We start from the raw sequence: 18,697 nt of genomic DNA on the forward strand, positions 1-18,697 counted from the left end.
AGAGGCTAGGTTAAAATCCAATATTACTGAACCTCGACAGTTGGCATGATTCTTTGACAATGTCCTTGCCTGCTTCCCTATTTTTGTCAACAAAAATGCAAAATATAAATGAGGGGCAGGAGTAAAAGTACTGGGGTTTATGAAAGAGAACTTCGGAGGGTGCCAAAGAACAGCAAACCCAACTTCTGTGATGAACAAATACATACCACTGAATTGATTGCATATTATAGTTTTATTTTTTTGTTTTTTGGAAACCTGTGAGCAAACAATTACTTTCCAACAGTATATTGTTTATTGGGTGAGGGTGCAATTAAAGAGTTTGAGAAGCACTGCTTCGTACTTTTAGGATGCGCTGACATCAGCATGTAAGACAAGAGTTTGTTCGAAAGTAAGTCTATCATAGATGGCTTATTGATTAGATGACAGAACTAAATCTTTATAGGGGCCAGTGTGGATTTTTTTTAATCAAAATGTTTAATAAAATTTGATTAGAAAATGTTGCATCTATGTCAAATTTCTACAAAGTCAGCAGATGTATGCTACCATGTTGCACCCACTGGTGATCTACAGTTTTAAGCTTTAAGTCAAGCATTTGCAATGGGCACAAAAGGCCTTGCAGTTAGGCCATCCCCCATAATTGGAGGCTATAGTCTTCCAAGTGGGCAGCCTGGATTTAAGTCTGGGCTGTGGGGTTCTTTCCCACATGTACATTTGAATAAAGGTAAAAAGCACAAAAACAAATCTTAAAAAATAAAAAATTTAAATGGGACCATAATTCACTAAATTAATCATGCTGAGTTAAAGAAGTCTTAAATCTAGAGAGTGAGAACATGAGGTTTCCAGAAAATGTTCACTGGGGGATTAAATCAAGTGCAATTAAAGGTCATTTTCTATCAAACTTCAATACAATCTGACTTCATTTTGCAAACAGAGGAGTCTCCCCCTACTGGACATCGGAAAACATGCACGTTTACGTAACTTTAACGTCAACTTTATAATTGAAAAGCAACACAAGAAATGCCTTGAAGTAGTGCTTTAAAGGTCACATTATCTTTCTTTTCAACAGGTTTAAGTAAGTGTCAGAACTTCCCAAAACAGTCTGTGAAGTATTTTGGCAAAAAATCTACTCCCATAGCTCTGGCTTTCTTGCTCTGTGCCCAGTTGTTTACTGTTGATTACGGAAGGCAGACTCAGTGGGCAGATCACCCAGCTGTGAATGTCATACACCTGGGTGAGGGGTTACCGCCCTTGATGATGTTATGAAGAGAAGTCTCCAAACAGCCTGTTTGAGCACAAATTCTCTAAAAGTTAGAGCAGAGAAAAGAAAGAGACATCCTCTCTTTCTTTTCTCTGCTGGTCACGAGGGCAGCAGTCTAAGCAGAGACGCCAATATTTCCCTCGCCCCAGCTTCAGCTCTTCCGGTGGGACCCAGAGGCGTTCCTAAGCCAGCCAAGAGACAGTCTCCCCAGCATGTCCTAGGTCTACCCCCGAGGCCTGCCCGGAACATCTCCCTAGGGTGCATCCAGAACAGAAGTAGCGGCTCAACTCCGAGCTTCAAGGCCCCCGCCGTCGACTGCCGCTCGTTCTACACTGCACCCAACCCCTCTCCTCTGTGGGTGCTGGGTGCACAGGAGGAGCTCCCCTATGGGCCCCAACCCACCCACAGGTCTTTGAACTCCTTTTGGTCTAAATCCCCCACAAAAAAAAAACAAGCAGAGCCAAGCACATAAAACCAGAAAAAGCAGAATATAGAACCTTTAAGTCTTCTTGACAGCTGACCAATCACAAGAAAGTGGACATTTAGGGAGGTAGGTCTGAAAGAGTCTGGATCTCACAAAGCTTGTTTAACACTGGGGATTAACTGACAGGATGCAAGGGAAGAGAATTATAAAATAAAATACTATAATACTTAAATTTGGATTTTGTTGTCAAACTATTCAAAGCTGCTCAAATAGCTACCAAGAATAAACATTCAGAACTTGAGCATTATAGGTCCACTTTAAAACAGTCAGCATTTCTCCTTTTTGTCTTTTCTCAATGTTTTTCTTTTTTAAATTAAGCTTATTTCCATGAACACCAGCCACAAGGAGCTCTGCAGATATCCATTATAGAATCACAGCATAGAACTAACAGCACAAAGTGCAAACACAAAGCTGTACGATAAATAATACTGTACTATTGACATTCTGCTATCACTGGTTAAGGCACTTTGAGAAAGCAGGAAGGCCTGCAGATACAAAGAGGAGCTGTTTACAAGTGGGGAAAGTTCTTATCATGCTGCTGCCACAGTAGTAGGTCACAAAAATCAAGCAGGCCAATAAAATATTCTCATGAGATGCTACAGGAGACCTGCAGCCACACTATTGATTTGAGTCCTTACATTTTTAGTGAGGAAGATGTATAATTTTGCTCTCTCAGATGGCCTAAAGTCTGGAGAGTGAACAGTCTCTCATCCTTTCAGTTCCTTCTACGATCAATCACAGCACACGTTACAGTAAGTGAACACACTGGGGCTCAGTTTGTACAAATTCGAAGTCTTCCACCAGCTGCAGTCTTCTCCTGATTCATGGCTTGTGTTTGGTTCAATGCAGCTGTTTTAAGGCACAGGAGTGCCCCCTTGTAGCGAGTTCACCGAAACCCCTGTTCTCTCAGCTGAAGACAAAAGGCACTGACACGAAGTAAAGACGGCCTACGGAGGTACAGGAGGTACAGGTGGTTCAGGTAAAAGCTGATCACTCCACTCTTGGCTCTTCATCACAGTGTCGTAGGAAGGAGGTGGCTCCATAGTCCAGGGGGGCGGGGTCGATGGGAGCGGGGCTTCTGGCTCTGCCCTCCTGCTGACGGACTCCTCTGACATCTCCCGACGAATCCGGTCCAACCTCCTGAAGAGTAAGATGTAGATGAGTCTCTCTATAACTGCCTTCACTTCAACTTGTTTTATTTCCTACAACTATAAAGTTAGCTGTTGGTCTCACTTTCACACAACTTAATTTAACACTTACAGTTCAACTTCTTATGGTGATATCGACACTTTGCTAATTGATGAAGCGGCATCATCAATTTTCAGAAAAAAAATAATGCAGATGTGCATGTCCACTTAACTCTGTCCCTAGAATGCCCAATAGGTAACACAGGGGTGCCCAACTTTTTTGACTACTACTACTTTTGAAGTAGCCAACTTCCTCCATCATTTTTGTTTCTGTTAAAATTTAACAGAAACAGAAACAGACTCTTAATATTTAAGATTTAGGTTGTTCTTAAAATGTATGGCTCCTTGTTCTTTTTTTACCTCAATAGAATTCACCATCAGAGGAAGAGAGACAACCTCTACAAATGAAGCTTAGCTGAAGTAAGGAAGTAAGGAAGACTTGAAGTGATCCACAATCAGGTTTCTCAGTCACCCTTTTTTCACGCTATCTCAGTTCCACTGTCATTCTCGAGCTGTCAGTTTGGGCCGTCCGTGGGTTAATCAGCTGTTCTGTCTCCGGACCTCATCTAACCAATGGCGCAGCGTTCCTCCTTCGTTTCCAGCCTATCATCGTTCAGCTCTCCTTTTAAATATGATTCTTTTTCTTCCCTAGTTCTTTCAAGCTGGCTTCGTGCGCCCCTCCACCTCCCCATCATCGCCATCTTCAGAAGCAGAGTCAACTCCCATCAATTCTTCTCCCACTAGGTCTCATCAAATCATCAGTCCTCCACCACCAGGGTCTGGACTCCATGGGGGGATCTATCCTAATGACAAGCAGAACTTCATCACTAAATCTCATCTTCCACCCCATAGAGTCCAAGCGCCAAAACTTTTCGGTCAAATCTCATTTTGTCAATCACACTTTCACTGTAATAAATGAATTCTTAAAAATCACTTGTCTCTCCTGATTGAAATGCTGTTAATAGAAACATATGGTGGCGAACCAACACACTTCAAAAACCATAGGAAAGACTTTGTTTGGTCTATACTTAAACGAAGAAATAGAAAAACCAAATCTTCTTTGGGCTGCTTAGTCACAGAATCCGTCTGAACACTGAGTCCAAGTCCGAGTTTCTTGAGCTTTTCTTAACAAAACGTTAGAAAAAAGAAAGCTTTACAGCGACCTTTTCAGTAGGGTTCAAGTGGGGAAGGGAATTATGCACTGAAGGTACATTTTTGTTTAGGGCATTTTGACATCTACTTAAACATTTAAAGTCAACCTCAGCTCCACCTCTCTTTTCAAGATTGATCAAAATTAGGGAGAGTCAGCATTTCCATAATGGCACCCGCCATCGCCTGGCTTTCAAACTCCTCAAACAAGTTTCAGATTACACATTTTAAATATTAAGCAATACTACATGTACATGTCTGTTGGGCAGTGGGCCCATCAGAGAATACACCTACACAGAGGCAAATAAGGTGGTGAACAAACACATCTGGAATGAACTACACAAACACTTGGTGACATTACGTTTGGTTGGTTCTGGTTGGTTGGTTCTGACATTTACATCAGCAGCATATAAACTCTATTTCCCCTCGGTTGCTCCTTTTACTGCTTGCTCAGTGGTGAAATGACGTCACCACATTGGTGGTTAGGTGTAGCAATGGCGCAACATTATGTCTACAAGGGGCTCTGCATTGTCCCTTAAAAGAACACATTTATTTCAATCAATAAAGCCCATTTATAAGAGAGTCCAGGTTTAATACAAATCTTCCTGTGTTCTGTGTTTGGAGGCAGAAAAACAGCCTGCAGGGTGGAAACTCTGCAGCTGGCAATTATGCTTGCCTGTGCTGGACAGTGAGCAGAGCTCCTCTTGTTTAAACTTCCAGGCGAACATGGATTACTTTTAACGATGCCTGGCTGAGTGTCACTGTCATATGCATGTGTATATATCTGCTGTTACCTCTATAACCAGCAAAGAAAATCCCCAAATCCAGTGTTTTCAACTCCTTATTTTACTTTAATGCTCTCTGTAAAACTTTGAAGCAAGGCTTATGTGTGTCCAAGAGATCTGCTCAATTACCCCTGTTTGTCTGCACCTCTCTTGTTCTCTTTTACAATTAAAGGGAAGTCTCAAATGTTGGAATGGTTAATAGTAAAAGGGATTTTCTACATTTGCTGTCCTCTATGCCAGATGTTTCCAATCCTTTTAGTTGGACTATTGGGCCATGGCTCCCCAGTGCAATAATTAGGGAGTGTCATCATATAACCCATAAGCTAGGCGATATACAAGCCTCTGGGAACGACAGCCGATGTAAAAATGTCATTCTAATAAAGAAAGTGGTTACCAGAGACTTTCTTTTCTGCGCACTAAAATGTTTGAAGTCCATTTACAACTTCAGAAGTTAATACGTGTTCAAAACAATTATGAAGAGAAATTCTGACCTCCAGAATGTCTGCAAAATAAACATCTGCATTCTTGAAGTGCCCATTCGTCTGTTTATGATGAGTCTCAGTTTAACTGTAATGAGTAAATTACACGGAGGCTTCACTCTGGTTAACTTCAGCAGTGCAAACCTGAAAAACAAATGCTTTTCCTATGATTTACTAACACAAATGGGTCTTGATGAAATCATGATGCAGATTTGAAAAAAAAAAGAAGAAAAAGTCAAGCTTTGACAGGTCTTTGTCAGGTCTCGAGAGGAGAAGAAAACAACTTCACATTTTAGTTGAATAGAGGACAGATCCATTATTTCTGATTCATACAAGGAAGTCAGGAAATCTAATGCTGCTTTGTGACACAGAAAAAGCAAAGGTAAATGTTTGATCAAAAACATACTTTTAACTTTACATGCATATATCTGTATAGAGAAAAACAAATCTTCGCTAAGATACTACAGATGGGATAGACTGTAGACTGTTTTCTGTCTGCTTTTACTCTACATACAGACTGTGTTGTTGTAATTTAGTTCAAGAAAACTAATTAACCTGAAAATAGAATTCTTGGCATTTTGGTTTTGTGTACTCTTTCACTATAAGCATGTGTACCTTTGTAAAGCCAGGGCCTGCTGCGGGGTGAAACGGGATCCTGTGCGAGGGTGTAGCAGTGAGTGTCCGGTCACTGCCATCTGGAGATTCTTCTTCACCACACAGAGTCCTACAACCAGAAAGCCCACACCTACCAGACTGAGGAAGAGCCCAAATCCAAACAGCAGCTCAGAATGCCAAGGCAGCCCAACGCACATGCTCATGACCACCCCAGCAGTCAGCAGAAGAAAGCCCAAACAGAGCAGCACGCCCTGACGGGGCGCCATCTCCGGAGACTCCTATGAGTGTGTCAAACTACTGAGTCTGCATAGAGAAAAAAGCAGAGGGGTCACAAATACGGAGATGACCAGATTGGACGATTACATCAATGGCCACCGTTAAAATAGGTTAAAAACTGTAAAAAGGTGAATGCTTTCATATCGACTACTTAAATACTTTGACTAAATGATCATTTTAAACCAAATTTCACCTGAAAATCTTCAGTCACAAGTTTTTTTGTATCTCATTCTTTCAAATAATCCCTACAAAGAAAAATAGCTTTCTAAACTACTTGTAAAATCATCCTTGTGGGGTGCTGGTTTATTTTAAAATAAACACTGGAGAAAGGGCGATGGGGCTCCACTTTTTCGCCTGTGATTGGGTGGACTGAGAGTCATGCTGTAGAATAAACATTTCGACCATCATTGGTCTTCAAAACGTCAACCAATGGGGGGCGTCATTGAGACCACCTTCACATTTAATTTAGTCCATGCTTTGAAGGTTGTTGGTAACTTCAAACAGCCCATAAAGCTCTGTATTGATGGTGAAAGATAAAATGTGTTAGTATTATGTTGAGCATAGAGCCAATTTCACAAACAGCTGGAAAGTGATTTTGAAAAAATGCCTTAACAATCATTATTTTTACTATTTCTGTCATGGTTTTGTCTTTTTTTTTAATATTGTATTTCAGAGTTTTGATTTCTTATTTTGTTTTAGTTTTCATTTTCCCTCGTGTTGCTTCATTGTCTTTCTTGATACCGTCTTTCCTGGTTTTGCTTGTTTCTTTAAATTAATATTTCCTAGTGTTGATTGTTTAGTCTTAAGTTTTTCCTGTTATCATATGTAATATCTTCCTTGTGTCCCTATGTTTTAGTTACTGTGTTACTGTGCAACTAAAACAGTTGTTTGTGTTTCTTCCCTTCTGTGTCAGTTCTTAGCTCCTGTCGTTCGTGGGTGGTGTTGGATGACCGTTCTTGTTTCCTGTTCTTTGTGGCTCCCTGTGTTTTTTTATGGACTTTGATTTGTGTGCTTGCCTTTTTCTTAAAATAGGCCTAAAATCTTCCTGCAATTGTGTCCTCCTCCCTGTTTTTCAACAACTCGTGACACTTTCGATGCTAAAATAAAAAAGGGGGAAATTATAAAGCAGAGTATGTTTTATGAGAACTTTGATAATATAATCGTATGAACCAGTAGATTTTTTTTTTTTAAAATCTGTCATGGGGATTAAGACCTCATTTCACCCAGTGAGGAAACAAAAATAAGTCTCAGGGAGTGCTCATTCGGAGGAATAATTACACTTTGTTGATATCTGAAATTTTCATTTTGATTTGAAAGGATTACAATGTAGTGTAATCCTGTGATGTGACTGTGATGTATTTAGTCCGCCAGAAGAGAAAGCACAAGAAGACTGTCTTCAGGAGAAGTAAACAAAAAAAAGGAAACATGTAGGCAACATCATCTCTATCTGTGTGTGAGAGAGAGTGTCCACTCCCTAGCCGTACCTGATCGCTGAGGAGCCGTTCACTAGGTTCAGCGTCTCTTTTCTCCTCTTCTTCAACTTTCTCTCCGCTCGTGATGCCCGCATGGAGTGAAAGCTCTCTCCTCGTCGGTGCGTGAATACTGCGGCTCATGATGAGCTACTCTGCCGCCTCTCTCCTCCTGCTCTCCTCGCTGAAGGAGCACATCCGGGTTTAGAGTGATTACGGAACCGAAATCCAGCAGGATGTGGGCAGATGTCGCCTTTGGGCCGGGCACTGTGCAGTGTTCAGGCAGTGAGGGTGGGGAAGTGTTTTCATGAGAAAGGCACTCGGGATTGCAGGTCAGGGCGGGCTGCACACCATCAATGCGCTTCTCTGCGTCTCTGTTTGGGCAAGTTGTCTGCACAAGGAGAGAATGATGTGCCATTAAAGAAGAACCGATAAACTGTGCTGGTTTCCACTTGAGGAGGAGCTCTGCAGGGGGTGGAGCTGTAGGATCTGCGCTGGCCTACATTAAGGACGGGGTGGGGGCTATAAGAGGTTTTATATTACTGTATTGATCATGTAATGTGTGCCTGTGTGGATTACTAAGATTAGCTTTAATGACAGAAACTCCTCCCACATAGGAAAATTATTTTGTAGTCTGAAGCTTTGAGTTAACTTTTTTTTAACTTGTTCATTCTTCACTGAATGTGCTCCACTGCTCCAACAGTGATTATCTAATAACTGTGAAAGTAAAACCCAGTCATGGAAGTCATTAAATATCTGGGTCTGATCTGCAACCTTTTGCATTTAACAATAACATACTTTTGCCTAGTCTGCCTAACACATGCTACACATTAGACCTGTGGTTCTAAGTTTTTGTGGCTTGTCACTTAACTGACCTCACAAAACTCTGGCGACCTCAGAAATCCAAAAACACATGCTGCTTTTTGCGAGATTTGCTTTTTCAATCTTGTAACAGTCTTCCTACTGTGTTGCAGGTAAACATTCATCTTAGACTATACATTTAGCCTTTTTTTGTATTTGTACATTATTGTGGACAGAGGAAGAAAGGATGGGATGACGTCACTGCACAATGGATGACAGACTGCAAGTTTCATGTTTTGGCATTGGCTATGGCCCACATTGGCCTGTGTTCAATATATTGAAATAGTCAATTTTTATTTTTATTGATCAATACAATAATAATAATAATACAAATTTCAGGCAACCCGATTTAAATTCAATGCAGCCCCATGTAGTAGACTGTAAATGATGATGGACACAGCCAGAGTGTCATCACCCATCTGTTACTGGAAGGGAGCTGTGGACTCCCATTGATGGCGGTCGCCACGCTGGAAATGCTGGCTCAAGCCTATTTCCAGTCAGCCTAAAGACTGGAGCTGACAAACAGTTACATCACACCCCCTGTCAATCAGGTGCATTATTAAACTATGTGCATTATTGTGAATAATGCTTATTCTTTGTGAAATCAAAACAGATGAGATATATCGTCACATATGCAGTCAACACTGAAGGCAATGTGTTTCAACCAGTCAAAAAAAAGCACAAGCGAGTGCATAAATACTGTAGCTTACAGATAATAAATGAATCACAGTAACTTTATTAAATATTACTGGGACCAACAACAGATGGTCAATATGTTTTGTTGTGCACAGTATGTTCAAAAAGCAAGCATGAATCAGCATTGTGCATTTACACTGCAGAAGGCAGAGGATGTTGGGCTTTCTCAGTAATGGCTAATGGTGTGTTGCTGCCGTGAAGCTTTTTTCTTTTCTCGTCTTACACAAAGATGCCTTGTTGTGATTCACTTGTGTGCTGCTATATTATGAAATGCTGTTTCAGATTACATAATTTACATATTAAGCAATACTACAGATATGTTGGGGTTGTCGTGCTGTCAGAGATCACCAGTGCATTTGCTGTCATCAGTTTACTGCAGCACCTTATTTCAGAGCTCATGCAGGCTGCTGAACTAAAAAAACCAACACAAAGCAAAACCTATGGGGGAAAAAAGTAAAAGTGAAAAAATAAAACAGACGTTGCAGATGACAAAGAACAATGGAACACACATATTTTACTTTGTGCATTGTTTTTTAATTGCTAACTCAGATTCCTGTGTAATTTACAATCAAAAGATCCTCACCTTATTTTATTATTGCGGTTTGATTTAAAAGACATAGAATTTTTTTTGTTTATGGTGTTAAGATTGTAACATTTTCTGTGTTTGTCCATTTGTGGGAACTCTCGTGCATGCAATTCTCCTTTAAACCTCTCTGTTTGACTTGTTAGATTTATTTTTCATGTATGTAGGAGATTTGCAGCAGCGCCTGAACATCTCATGCCAAAGACATGACATAAACAGTGATTGATTTTTACTCTAACAAATGTAAGGTCTCTGAAGACTGATTTTCATATTGGTGATATGAGGCGGAGCCTGAGAGAAGAGGAAGACATCCAAATGTGTGAAACAAGGTCCTGATGATCTGCATGTTGTAAAATATATAACAATATTTGATAGAACAGTTCTAAACTGTGTTAACATTTGTGATACTTAGAGCTCCTGCAGTAAAGCCAGAGAGCTGCAGTGGGAAAACAGGCAGATGAGTCAATATTCTCCTGATTGTGAACATGCGTGCCACAAAAAGTGTCCAGTGCTGTTTCCAGAAGTGAATCATCACATCCTTCTTGTGAAGAGGAATTTCCACCCTGATTTTTATGACCAAGAAACCAAAGAATAATGTCCCCTGCAGTATCCAGGGAATCCAATGAAGGAGGATTACACAGATTTGTTAAAATGAATTAAAAGGAAATTGTGTATTTTCTGTTTTTGTTTGTTTTTGTATCATGACCAATAATTTCATCATACTAACCTATTATGGAAAGTCTTTGTTTGCAAAACCCTATACTGTAAGATACACAAGGCAAGGCAAGTTTATTTATATAGCGTTGTTTAGACACAAGGCAAGTCACGGTGCTTTACAGACATAAATACAGAAATACATTAAAACCATGCTTAAGGAAAGAATGCAACTGAGATTTAAAACATAAAAAACACTAAACTAAAGATTGTACAGATCATTAAAAGACAGAAGAATGTAAAAGTACTCGATAAAGGAACAACTATTAAAACTATTAAGAAAGGAAGAATGTGTTGCAGTAAGGCAGAAACTACATTTCTAGTGGAAAGTCTGAGTGAATAATAATGTTTTAAGGCCTGATATAAAGGAGCTGAATGTGGCAGCAGTCCTCAGGTGTTCAGGGAGTTTGTTCCACAGGTGAGGAGCGTAGTAACTAAAAGCTGCTTCACCTTGTTTGCTTCTGACTCTGGGAACACTGAATAAACTTCTTCCTGAGGACCTGTGTGATCTGGATGTTTTATATTCTACAAGTAGATCTGACATGTATTTAGGGCCAAGACCATTCAATGCTTTGTAGAGCAGTAGTAAGATTTTGAAGTTGACCCTCTGACACACAGGCAGCCAGTGCAGTGATTGAAGCAGGTGTAATGTGCTCCACCCTCTTTGTGTTGGTGAGGAGTCTGGCTGCTGCGTTCTGGATCAGCTGCAGCTGTCTGACTGATTTTTTACTGAGGCCTGTAAACACAATAATCCAGCCTGCTGGAAATAAAGGCATGAACAAGTTTCTCTGAATCCTGTTTGGTCAGAAAACCTTTGATTCTTGCAGTATTTTTCAGATGGTAATAAGCAGATTGTGCTAACATCTTAATGTGGTTGTTGAATTTCAGGTCCATGATCACACCAAGATTTCGGACCTGATTTGTTGTTCTTAAGGACATGGAGCCAAGACGAGCACTGACCTCTAACCTTTCCTCTTTGGGGCCAAAAACAATTACCTCACTACTCACAATAAGTTGAGAATTTAGATGATAACAAAGATCGCCCCAAATAACCAAAATTGACAAAGTCAGTAGCGGGTGTTTCTGTTTTCTGTGCAAGGTGACCTGACACTCATCAGTGAACAGGACAGTAGACCACTGCTCCTTTGTCCAGGTCACATGGTCTTGTGCCCACTGCTAACGGTCACGGCAGTGTCTTGTGGAGGTCAGTGGAGTCACCTGCAATGGTCGTCTGGGATTTAAGCCAAAATGGAGGACTCTGTTGTGAATGGTTTGTCTGGAAACCCTCGTACCCCTCACTTCATGTACACAGGTCTGCAGCTGTGTGGCAATAGAACAATGGTTTCTGAGTGCATAGGTCCTTAGTTACTGGTCATCATTGCGGCCCATCACTCGTGGGGCTCCACTCCTCGGTCTATCACTAACACTGCCAGTAGTTCTGTGTCTTGCTGCAAGTCTGCTGATGACAATTTGAGACACACCAAGTTCACGAGCAACATCTGACTGTCTGCTACCGAGCTGAAGGCGTGCTATGGCTATTGCTGCTGCTCGTCTGTTCAGTGACGACGTGTGTTCATGGCTGCTTCAATGAAGAACTGGGAATTACTAACAATACCAGCTTTTTATACCCCAGAATGTTGAAATTGATGCCACAATATGCCACAAATTGATGCCCAAATATGTAAGGCGCATTGTACACAGTGAGACCGTTACATGGAAAACACAAAATGAGGCGTGTTTATCACCCTCATACAATTGCCTCCCTATCCCAAAAATCACTGAAGTGAAAAAAACATATTATGTATGAAACCCAGCGTGTCTATAGCTTTGAATACAAATAATAAGTGTTTTACCTGGGGAAGGTTTATTGTCGTTTTGTGATGTCATGAAGGGGAATTTGCGATGATTGAGCACATATTTTCTGAAAAGTGGAGAAGGCAAAAGAAGGAAAGGATTGATTTTTCTTGAAATTGGTGCGTTTAAAGACAGGCTAGATCACTAAACACGTGAGTGTTTTAAAACCAAAGCAATGTGTTTTTTTGCATGATATGTGACCTTTAAATTCAGCCTATAAAAGGTATTTTTAGAGGCCAGGCCTGATTTATATTTAGACTTAAAACAAATGTGTATGATTGTAAGAAGACACCAAGGCTACTGCATGAAAATGAGCCACTGACAGGCAAATTGTTTTATGTTAACATTTGGAACATACAGAAATGATTAATGACTATACTTTTGGCTTCCCTTTTCTTACGTTTATGTGGATTCAGTATTTGCCTATTTTATTCAGCTGCTCTTGGCACTAACACTGATTGACTCATCTAAACCCACAATGTTCAGTGAGGTGATGAATGTTGCCATACTAGATGGGACAGGACTCGTCACCAGACTATAGGGAACCTACAGTAATCTATAGTTTGCATATCCCTCCCTAAAAACATCTCTATACTGTACAGCAGTGTGGAACGTTTTTGTTCAACACTTTTAAAAATCCATTGCATTTTCTCAATGCCATATGAGTAAGACCAAAAATTCACGTCAACCATAATGTTTGATCTTTATGTTCAGTATTTTAATTTATTTTCTGTTCTTCTTTGGATAATACAAGCAGCAAACTCTAGAGCTGATAAAGCCATTTCAAAAATACTGTATACAACAACATAAACTGCAGTTCCTCAAGTGTCCACAAGAGGCTGAATGCCCAACTTTACCTCGGAAATAAACATGTTTACAGCCGGGTAAAACAACTGTTTTTGGTCTCTATAGCTTATTTCTCTCTTCATGTCAACTGCACAGGCTGAATTTTTATATAGCTCTCCGACACCTCTGTTTTTACATATTATACTGAAGCGTGACGTCGAATTAGGGGCATGATTTGAGTGACAGGTGGGAACTGCTAGCTGTCTCGTGTCACCTCAGACGATTCAGTCACTGAACTGAACCTCTTTGTGCTGTTGGAGCAATTTTGAGGTTTTTCCATTTAAGTATACAAATAACATGTCTTGCTGTGCTTTATAGTACTTACAGACAGTCCTACAAGTCTGGTACCACTTTTTACAAACAGTCACATGATAACGTTATTTTATTCAAAGGTAAGCACTGATTAGCATCTGTGTCTGTGAGAACCATAAATGGTTAATCAGCTAAAAGAATATCCTCTAGAATAGACTAATTAACTGTATTACTCTAAAGAATTATCATTTAACCTCTAGCTCTTGTCCAAATATGATCACATCTTGCTCCAAAAATGGAAACAAGATAATGGCAGCCAAAATGTTGAGCGAAAGGCTTCAAAACAGTCGTTAATAAACCGATGGGTGATGTCATGGTGGCTTTGTCCACAGTCTATAAACATTGCATCTTTTTATTTTAAATGTATCTCTTTCAGAGGAAAATGTTTGCCTGATTTGTCCTGCATTAGATTAGCTTAGTATAGCAGCAGGAAGTCAGTTCTACTTGCAAAAAAAAAAATCAGCCTCCATCTGCAACTTTAAATATACACTGAAAAACAACCATCAAATAACATGCCAAACAGAGCTCTTTAAAAGATTGCCAGTTGTTTCCCTCTGTTTACTCTTTATGCTAGGCTAAGCTAACCATCGTGTGTTGTTCTGAACAGAAATGGCAGTGGTGTAAATCTTTCAAACAGTTTTTCACACTCACACTTTGCTGCACTCTTTAGACACACAAAGTCCTGGTTTGTTCAATAAGGCTGGATTTGGTGCTATCCGACTTTAACATATATATTCAAATATTCTTTGTAATCACAGAACACTTTGAGAAAAACATGCTACAACATTTCAACATCCTTGAGAAGCATGCCTCAAGTGTTTGACAAAGTCTGTTGATGTTAGAGGCAGGAGTGTGTGTCCACAGCATCACACTTCAAAGCTGATCTCTCTGGACTGTGCAAACAGAGGCTCTGTTGCCAGGTGTGTGTCTGAGTATGCACGCCGCAGGTGTGTGGAGCTGCATGTGGTCTTAATGGCCACCTCGTAGGGAGGAGGGGGCTCAAACCAAGGAGGAGGGTGAGGAGGGGGAGGACTGAAACCTCCAGGCTCCATGGGAGGGTAGTCAAACTCCTCTCCTCGAGCGCCGGGTCGGTGGTGCTCCATCGTTCTGGAGAAAACAGAGGCAGCTTGATCAGAAAAGCAATAAGCTATGAGAAACACTGAATGATTTCCTCAGTAAAGCTTTAAGGTGCTGGTTGTTGGACAGGTTAGATGCAAGTATACCAGATAAATTGTGTTCTTTGAATAAACAAAAATACTGATAGTTAAAGACAGTGGCAGCTGCCCACCTCACTGCCCAAGGATAATGACAGAATTTCACTGACTGAAAACCTACATGAAAACCTATATGTACAACTTTAAAAGAGCAAGATTAATAGTCTCCAGTTATTGAGTAAAATGTGCTATCTGCAATATGAATGTAGATTTAAAAGTTTTACGTGTCTAAAGTTACTGATTAGTGGTGTTTTTCCGGTCTTGAGCGCTATAATGAGCGCTCTGAGTTTTTATCATAGATTGTACATTTCAGTGGATGAAGCCTGATTGAGCCTGCTGGAAATCCTGTTTCAGCTTTACTTTCAGTCAATCTAATGATAGTCTGAGAGCTGGAGCTGAGGCTGGTTTTTAATCCTCTTGATAAACTGTTACAACATGCCCACCTGTCAATCAGGTCAACCTCTCGCCTAATAATGCTTAACAAGTATCATTCATAAAATCAAAAAGGTTGTGTTTGTGCCCATGAAGACAATAACACATAAGACCAATATTGTTTTTCGTACCAGTCTGTAAAACGTCTATTTATTTTGTAAAAAACTGCATTTTTAAATGGATATGCATATGGCTTCCGGGGCTCATTGAGCCAGCCTCAAGTGGACTCTCGGTGAACTGTATGAATTTGCACTAGTTTCATTTTTGCAACATCGGAGGTTGCCACTTGTCTTCTATTGACTCCTCTTCAACACAAGAGATAAGAGCATTCATGGGTGCAAGAAAAAGTTGCTTATGAAAGTATTAAACACCAACATCCAAAAGAATGCAGCAGTGCATTTATTAGTCATCTGCGAAACACCCAATAATGTTGGGGGGTTTTTTGGCAACATAATCATATGTGAACCGCCTGTATAGTAAGGAACTATGATAACAAGCATGAGGAGCTCCAGTGTTAAGGACAAAAGGGAATGATTAGTTAGTCTGAGGTCTGCCTGTCCTAAGTCCTAAATCCACTTGCAGATGTGATTGTAAAGGCCTAGGTAATTCCGCTTTAACACTGGTTGCACAGGTACCTTGGTATTAAAAGCAGGCCTATAATCAACACCAACACAATTCAGACAGCATAAGCATTTTTAGATTCCAGATGTTTCAGCACAGTATGAATAGATAATGATACTACACCCGTCTGTTTGATCTAGAAGCTAACTGTATAGGGTCAAGATTATCTAGGATGTTGTTGTTTATATATGCCTTCATCAGGTCCTCACAAAACGTTTTATGACTGCTGGGTTTGAGGCAACAGGTCTATAATCACTGAGACAAGACACAGGAGTTGTTTGGGGTGGCCTTGGCCAAGAGGTTTTTCATAATTAAGATATTCATATATCACTGAAATGTTTTTCAAGCTGTTTGGGGAATGAATGAGAACTTCAGTTGTGGAGTAGTAGACCTATATATCATTAAAAAAAACACATTCTGTTCCTTTGGCAGAGCTAATAGATGATAAATTAAGGGCCGTTTCTTACAGTTCTGAACTCGGCCAGCAGAGAGCGACATTACACAACTGGCTGATCTAAAAATAAATAAGATATGAAATCAAAGACATTTTTAAAAAGGTGCTGCTTGTGTTTGGAAACACATTTATATGTATTTATCTTGCATGAGTAACACACAAAGGCTGAATGACCTGAATTTATTTTTTCCCTCAAATAGTTTTTTGGTTTGATTAAAGGTTAAATTAATAGTTGTCAGGCTATGTGAATTTCATTACATTTGAGCTCACATGAGTGACTTTAACAATGATCCCTGATGTCTCAATAGTAGTCATTTTTGTCTGTGGCACAAAGGGGGGATTTAAGAATAACAAACTAAAATAAAGAAAAACTTTTCATAAAACTATTTTTTCAGAAGCCTCTGTCAACTGATTGTGTTGAACATCTGTATCGGTCTAGTTTTTTTTCAATCTATGCATCTCTTCAAATAATGGATGACTGATGATGTCACTACAGAGATAAGGCCTGAAGAATGTATAAACCACCAAGGCACAGTGTGAATTTAACCCAAATGAAATCTTCTGGGGAACAAATCCGTTGTTTTTATTGTCAGTATGGCGATAAGATAGATCTATATTAGAATACATCTTTATTGTTAGCTTAATCTGTACAATGACAGAAACAAAAAAGTGGGATTCTTCCCTCACCCACCTAGGTAGAAACACAGACTGGGACTCCGGGAAGCGGCCCCCCGGGGGCGTGAAGAGCGCGTGGCTCCCGAAGTTTGGGTAATCGTTGTACGGATAGTGCGGACAGTCCGGATCGAAGTCCCGGTGGTTGTAGCTCGCGGCACTCTTGCTGTTCATGGCCCAGAAGAGCCCCAGGATGAGCATGACCACCCCCAGCACTACGCAGCAGAGGGAGAACGCTTGCAAGCGGCTCTGGTACGAGGCCAAGAAGGCTGTGGAGCCCCCTGTGACAATGAGGAAGGCTCCAACGAAGATGGCTCCGTGATGCAGGGAAGGCATCCTCCTCCGGGACTGGGGCGGAGGGTACTTAACCGGCTGGGTGGTGTCACTCAAACGGTCCCTGAGTGCGCACTACCCATGCGCTCTGACGCGGAACACACATCCAAAAACTCCATAAAACAGAGTTTCTCTTAGCTTGGATTCCTAATGTTCTTTACCTTTATCTCCAGGATGAAGAATCTCATCAGTTAGTTCCCACCATTTCCACCAAACTATTCAAAAGTCGCTGATAATAAACTCCAGGTGTCTCTCCTCCGTCTTGGCTCTCCAGATGTTGTAAAAGATGTTAAGAAAAATCTTAAAATTCAATTTAGTGAAAAACGGAAAATAAACCGTTTGAAACTGCGATGCGTATCAGGCTCAGCTGTGTTTATCATCAGGGCAGATGGACGGAGGAAAGCAGAGCCCATTAAGAAATCTTTACTGGCGCCCCACCCTCCCTGTCTAATGTGTCTGAAGGGGACCACTTTAGACCAGTGTGTGTGTGTGTGTGTGTGTGTGTGTGTGTGTGTGTGTGTGTGTGTGTGTGTGTGTGTGTGTGTGTGTGTGTGTGTGTGTGTGTGTGTGCGTGCGTGTGTGTGTGTGTGTGTGTGTGTGTGTGTGTGTTTGTATGAGATCAGTTTCTACAAACATAAATGCACATCGGTTCACAGACCGGGGTGAAGTTAGTTTGATATTAAACATTCGCCTGGAGTGAAAAAAACAGGCGAATGTCAAATATCAAACTAACTTCACTCCGGTGAACACCGGCCCTCATCTTTTAACAAAATCAAAAGCTGTAAAACAAAAACCTTATTCGGTTCAAATGAGGCGGCCAACAAGTGTCGTCTAAAGGCTTAATTTGAAATCATTTGAAACTTGTAGTAGTACTACTAATCAGGTAGTGAGAACCCTGACAGTACCTATCCCAGCACATTCTTTATGAATTGGAAAAAAATGAAAAATTAAATTGCCTCCCGGGGACAAATCTCGTCTTCTGTCCCCCACAACCGTCTGACCAACTCATCTATAGTGCAGCAGGGGTTCGATGTCCCTGGAGGTTGTTGCTAAATAGAGGCCTGCATAAAGGTTATCCTTATCCTTATCCATTAGGGGCACCCGTGGCCTTGTGGTTGGTGCGGCTACATGTCATTCCCCATTCACGACTCTATCCATTGTCCTAACTCGAAATGAAGCCCGACTGGTTTAGAGGATAATAAAGTAAAACATCGGTTGAAACTGTTCTTATGTCTGGTCTCCCAGTTTTTAAATGCAGTGAGTTTGGATTTTAAAATTGAAACAGTTGTCAGTTTAAGAGTTAAGCTTAAATCGAGATATCCATACACAGAATTAGTCGGAATAAGATTGGATAAAATGCGGGAGTCATGTCCATTTTGGGCTTTCATAGTGCTGCAAAGTAA

General features: G+C 40.6%; 2 protein-coding genes across 4 annotated transcripts; both read right to left on the minus strand.

Moving 5' to 3' along the window:
• Positions 1-213: 213 nt before the first annotated feature.
• Positions 214-8,385, minus strand: LOC306828053 (uncharacterized protein). Of its 3 annotated transcripts, XR_013779697.1 has the most exons (4): positions 7,718-8,385; positions 5,958-6,260; positions 5,355-5,486; positions 214-2,882 (listed from the first exon to the last, which is right to left on the minus strand). XR_013779697.1 is itself a non-coding variant. In XM_079350252.1 (3 exons), the coding sequence occupies exons 1-3, from the start codon at positions 7,798-7,800 to the stop codon at positions 2,733-2,735; spliced, it is 342 nt and encodes a 113-aa protein (XP_079206378.1). In that variant the 5' UTR covers positions 7,801-8,375; the 3' UTR covers positions 214-2,732. The 3 variants fall into 3 exon arrangements, 1 of the variants encoding a protein (XP_079206378.1); XR_013779698.1 differs by lacking the exon at positions 5,355-5,486 and having other exon boundaries at positions 7,718-8,360; XM_079350252.1 differs by lacking the exon at positions 5,355-5,486 and having other exon boundaries at positions 5,958-6,066; positions 7,718-8,375.
• A 6,049-nt stretch (positions 8,386-14,434) lies between these two features.
• LOC306828588 (uncharacterized protein) lies at positions 14,435-17,297 on the minus strand (the record flags this gene model as incomplete). The annotated part of the gene is made up of 2 exons (XM_079351111.1): positions 14,435-14,675; positions 16,981-17,297. 2 exons carry the CDS (start codon positions 17,295-17,297, stop codon positions 14,435-14,437), a joined length of 558 nt encoding a protein of 185 aa, XP_079207237.1.
• Positions 17,298-18,697: the final 1,400 nt, after the last annotated feature.

Source organism: Symphodus melops, assembly GCF_947650265.1.
Source record: "Symphodus melops genome assembly, chromosome: 8".
NCBI lineage: Eukaryota > Metazoa > Chordata > Actinopteri > Labriformes > Labridae > Symphodus > Symphodus melops.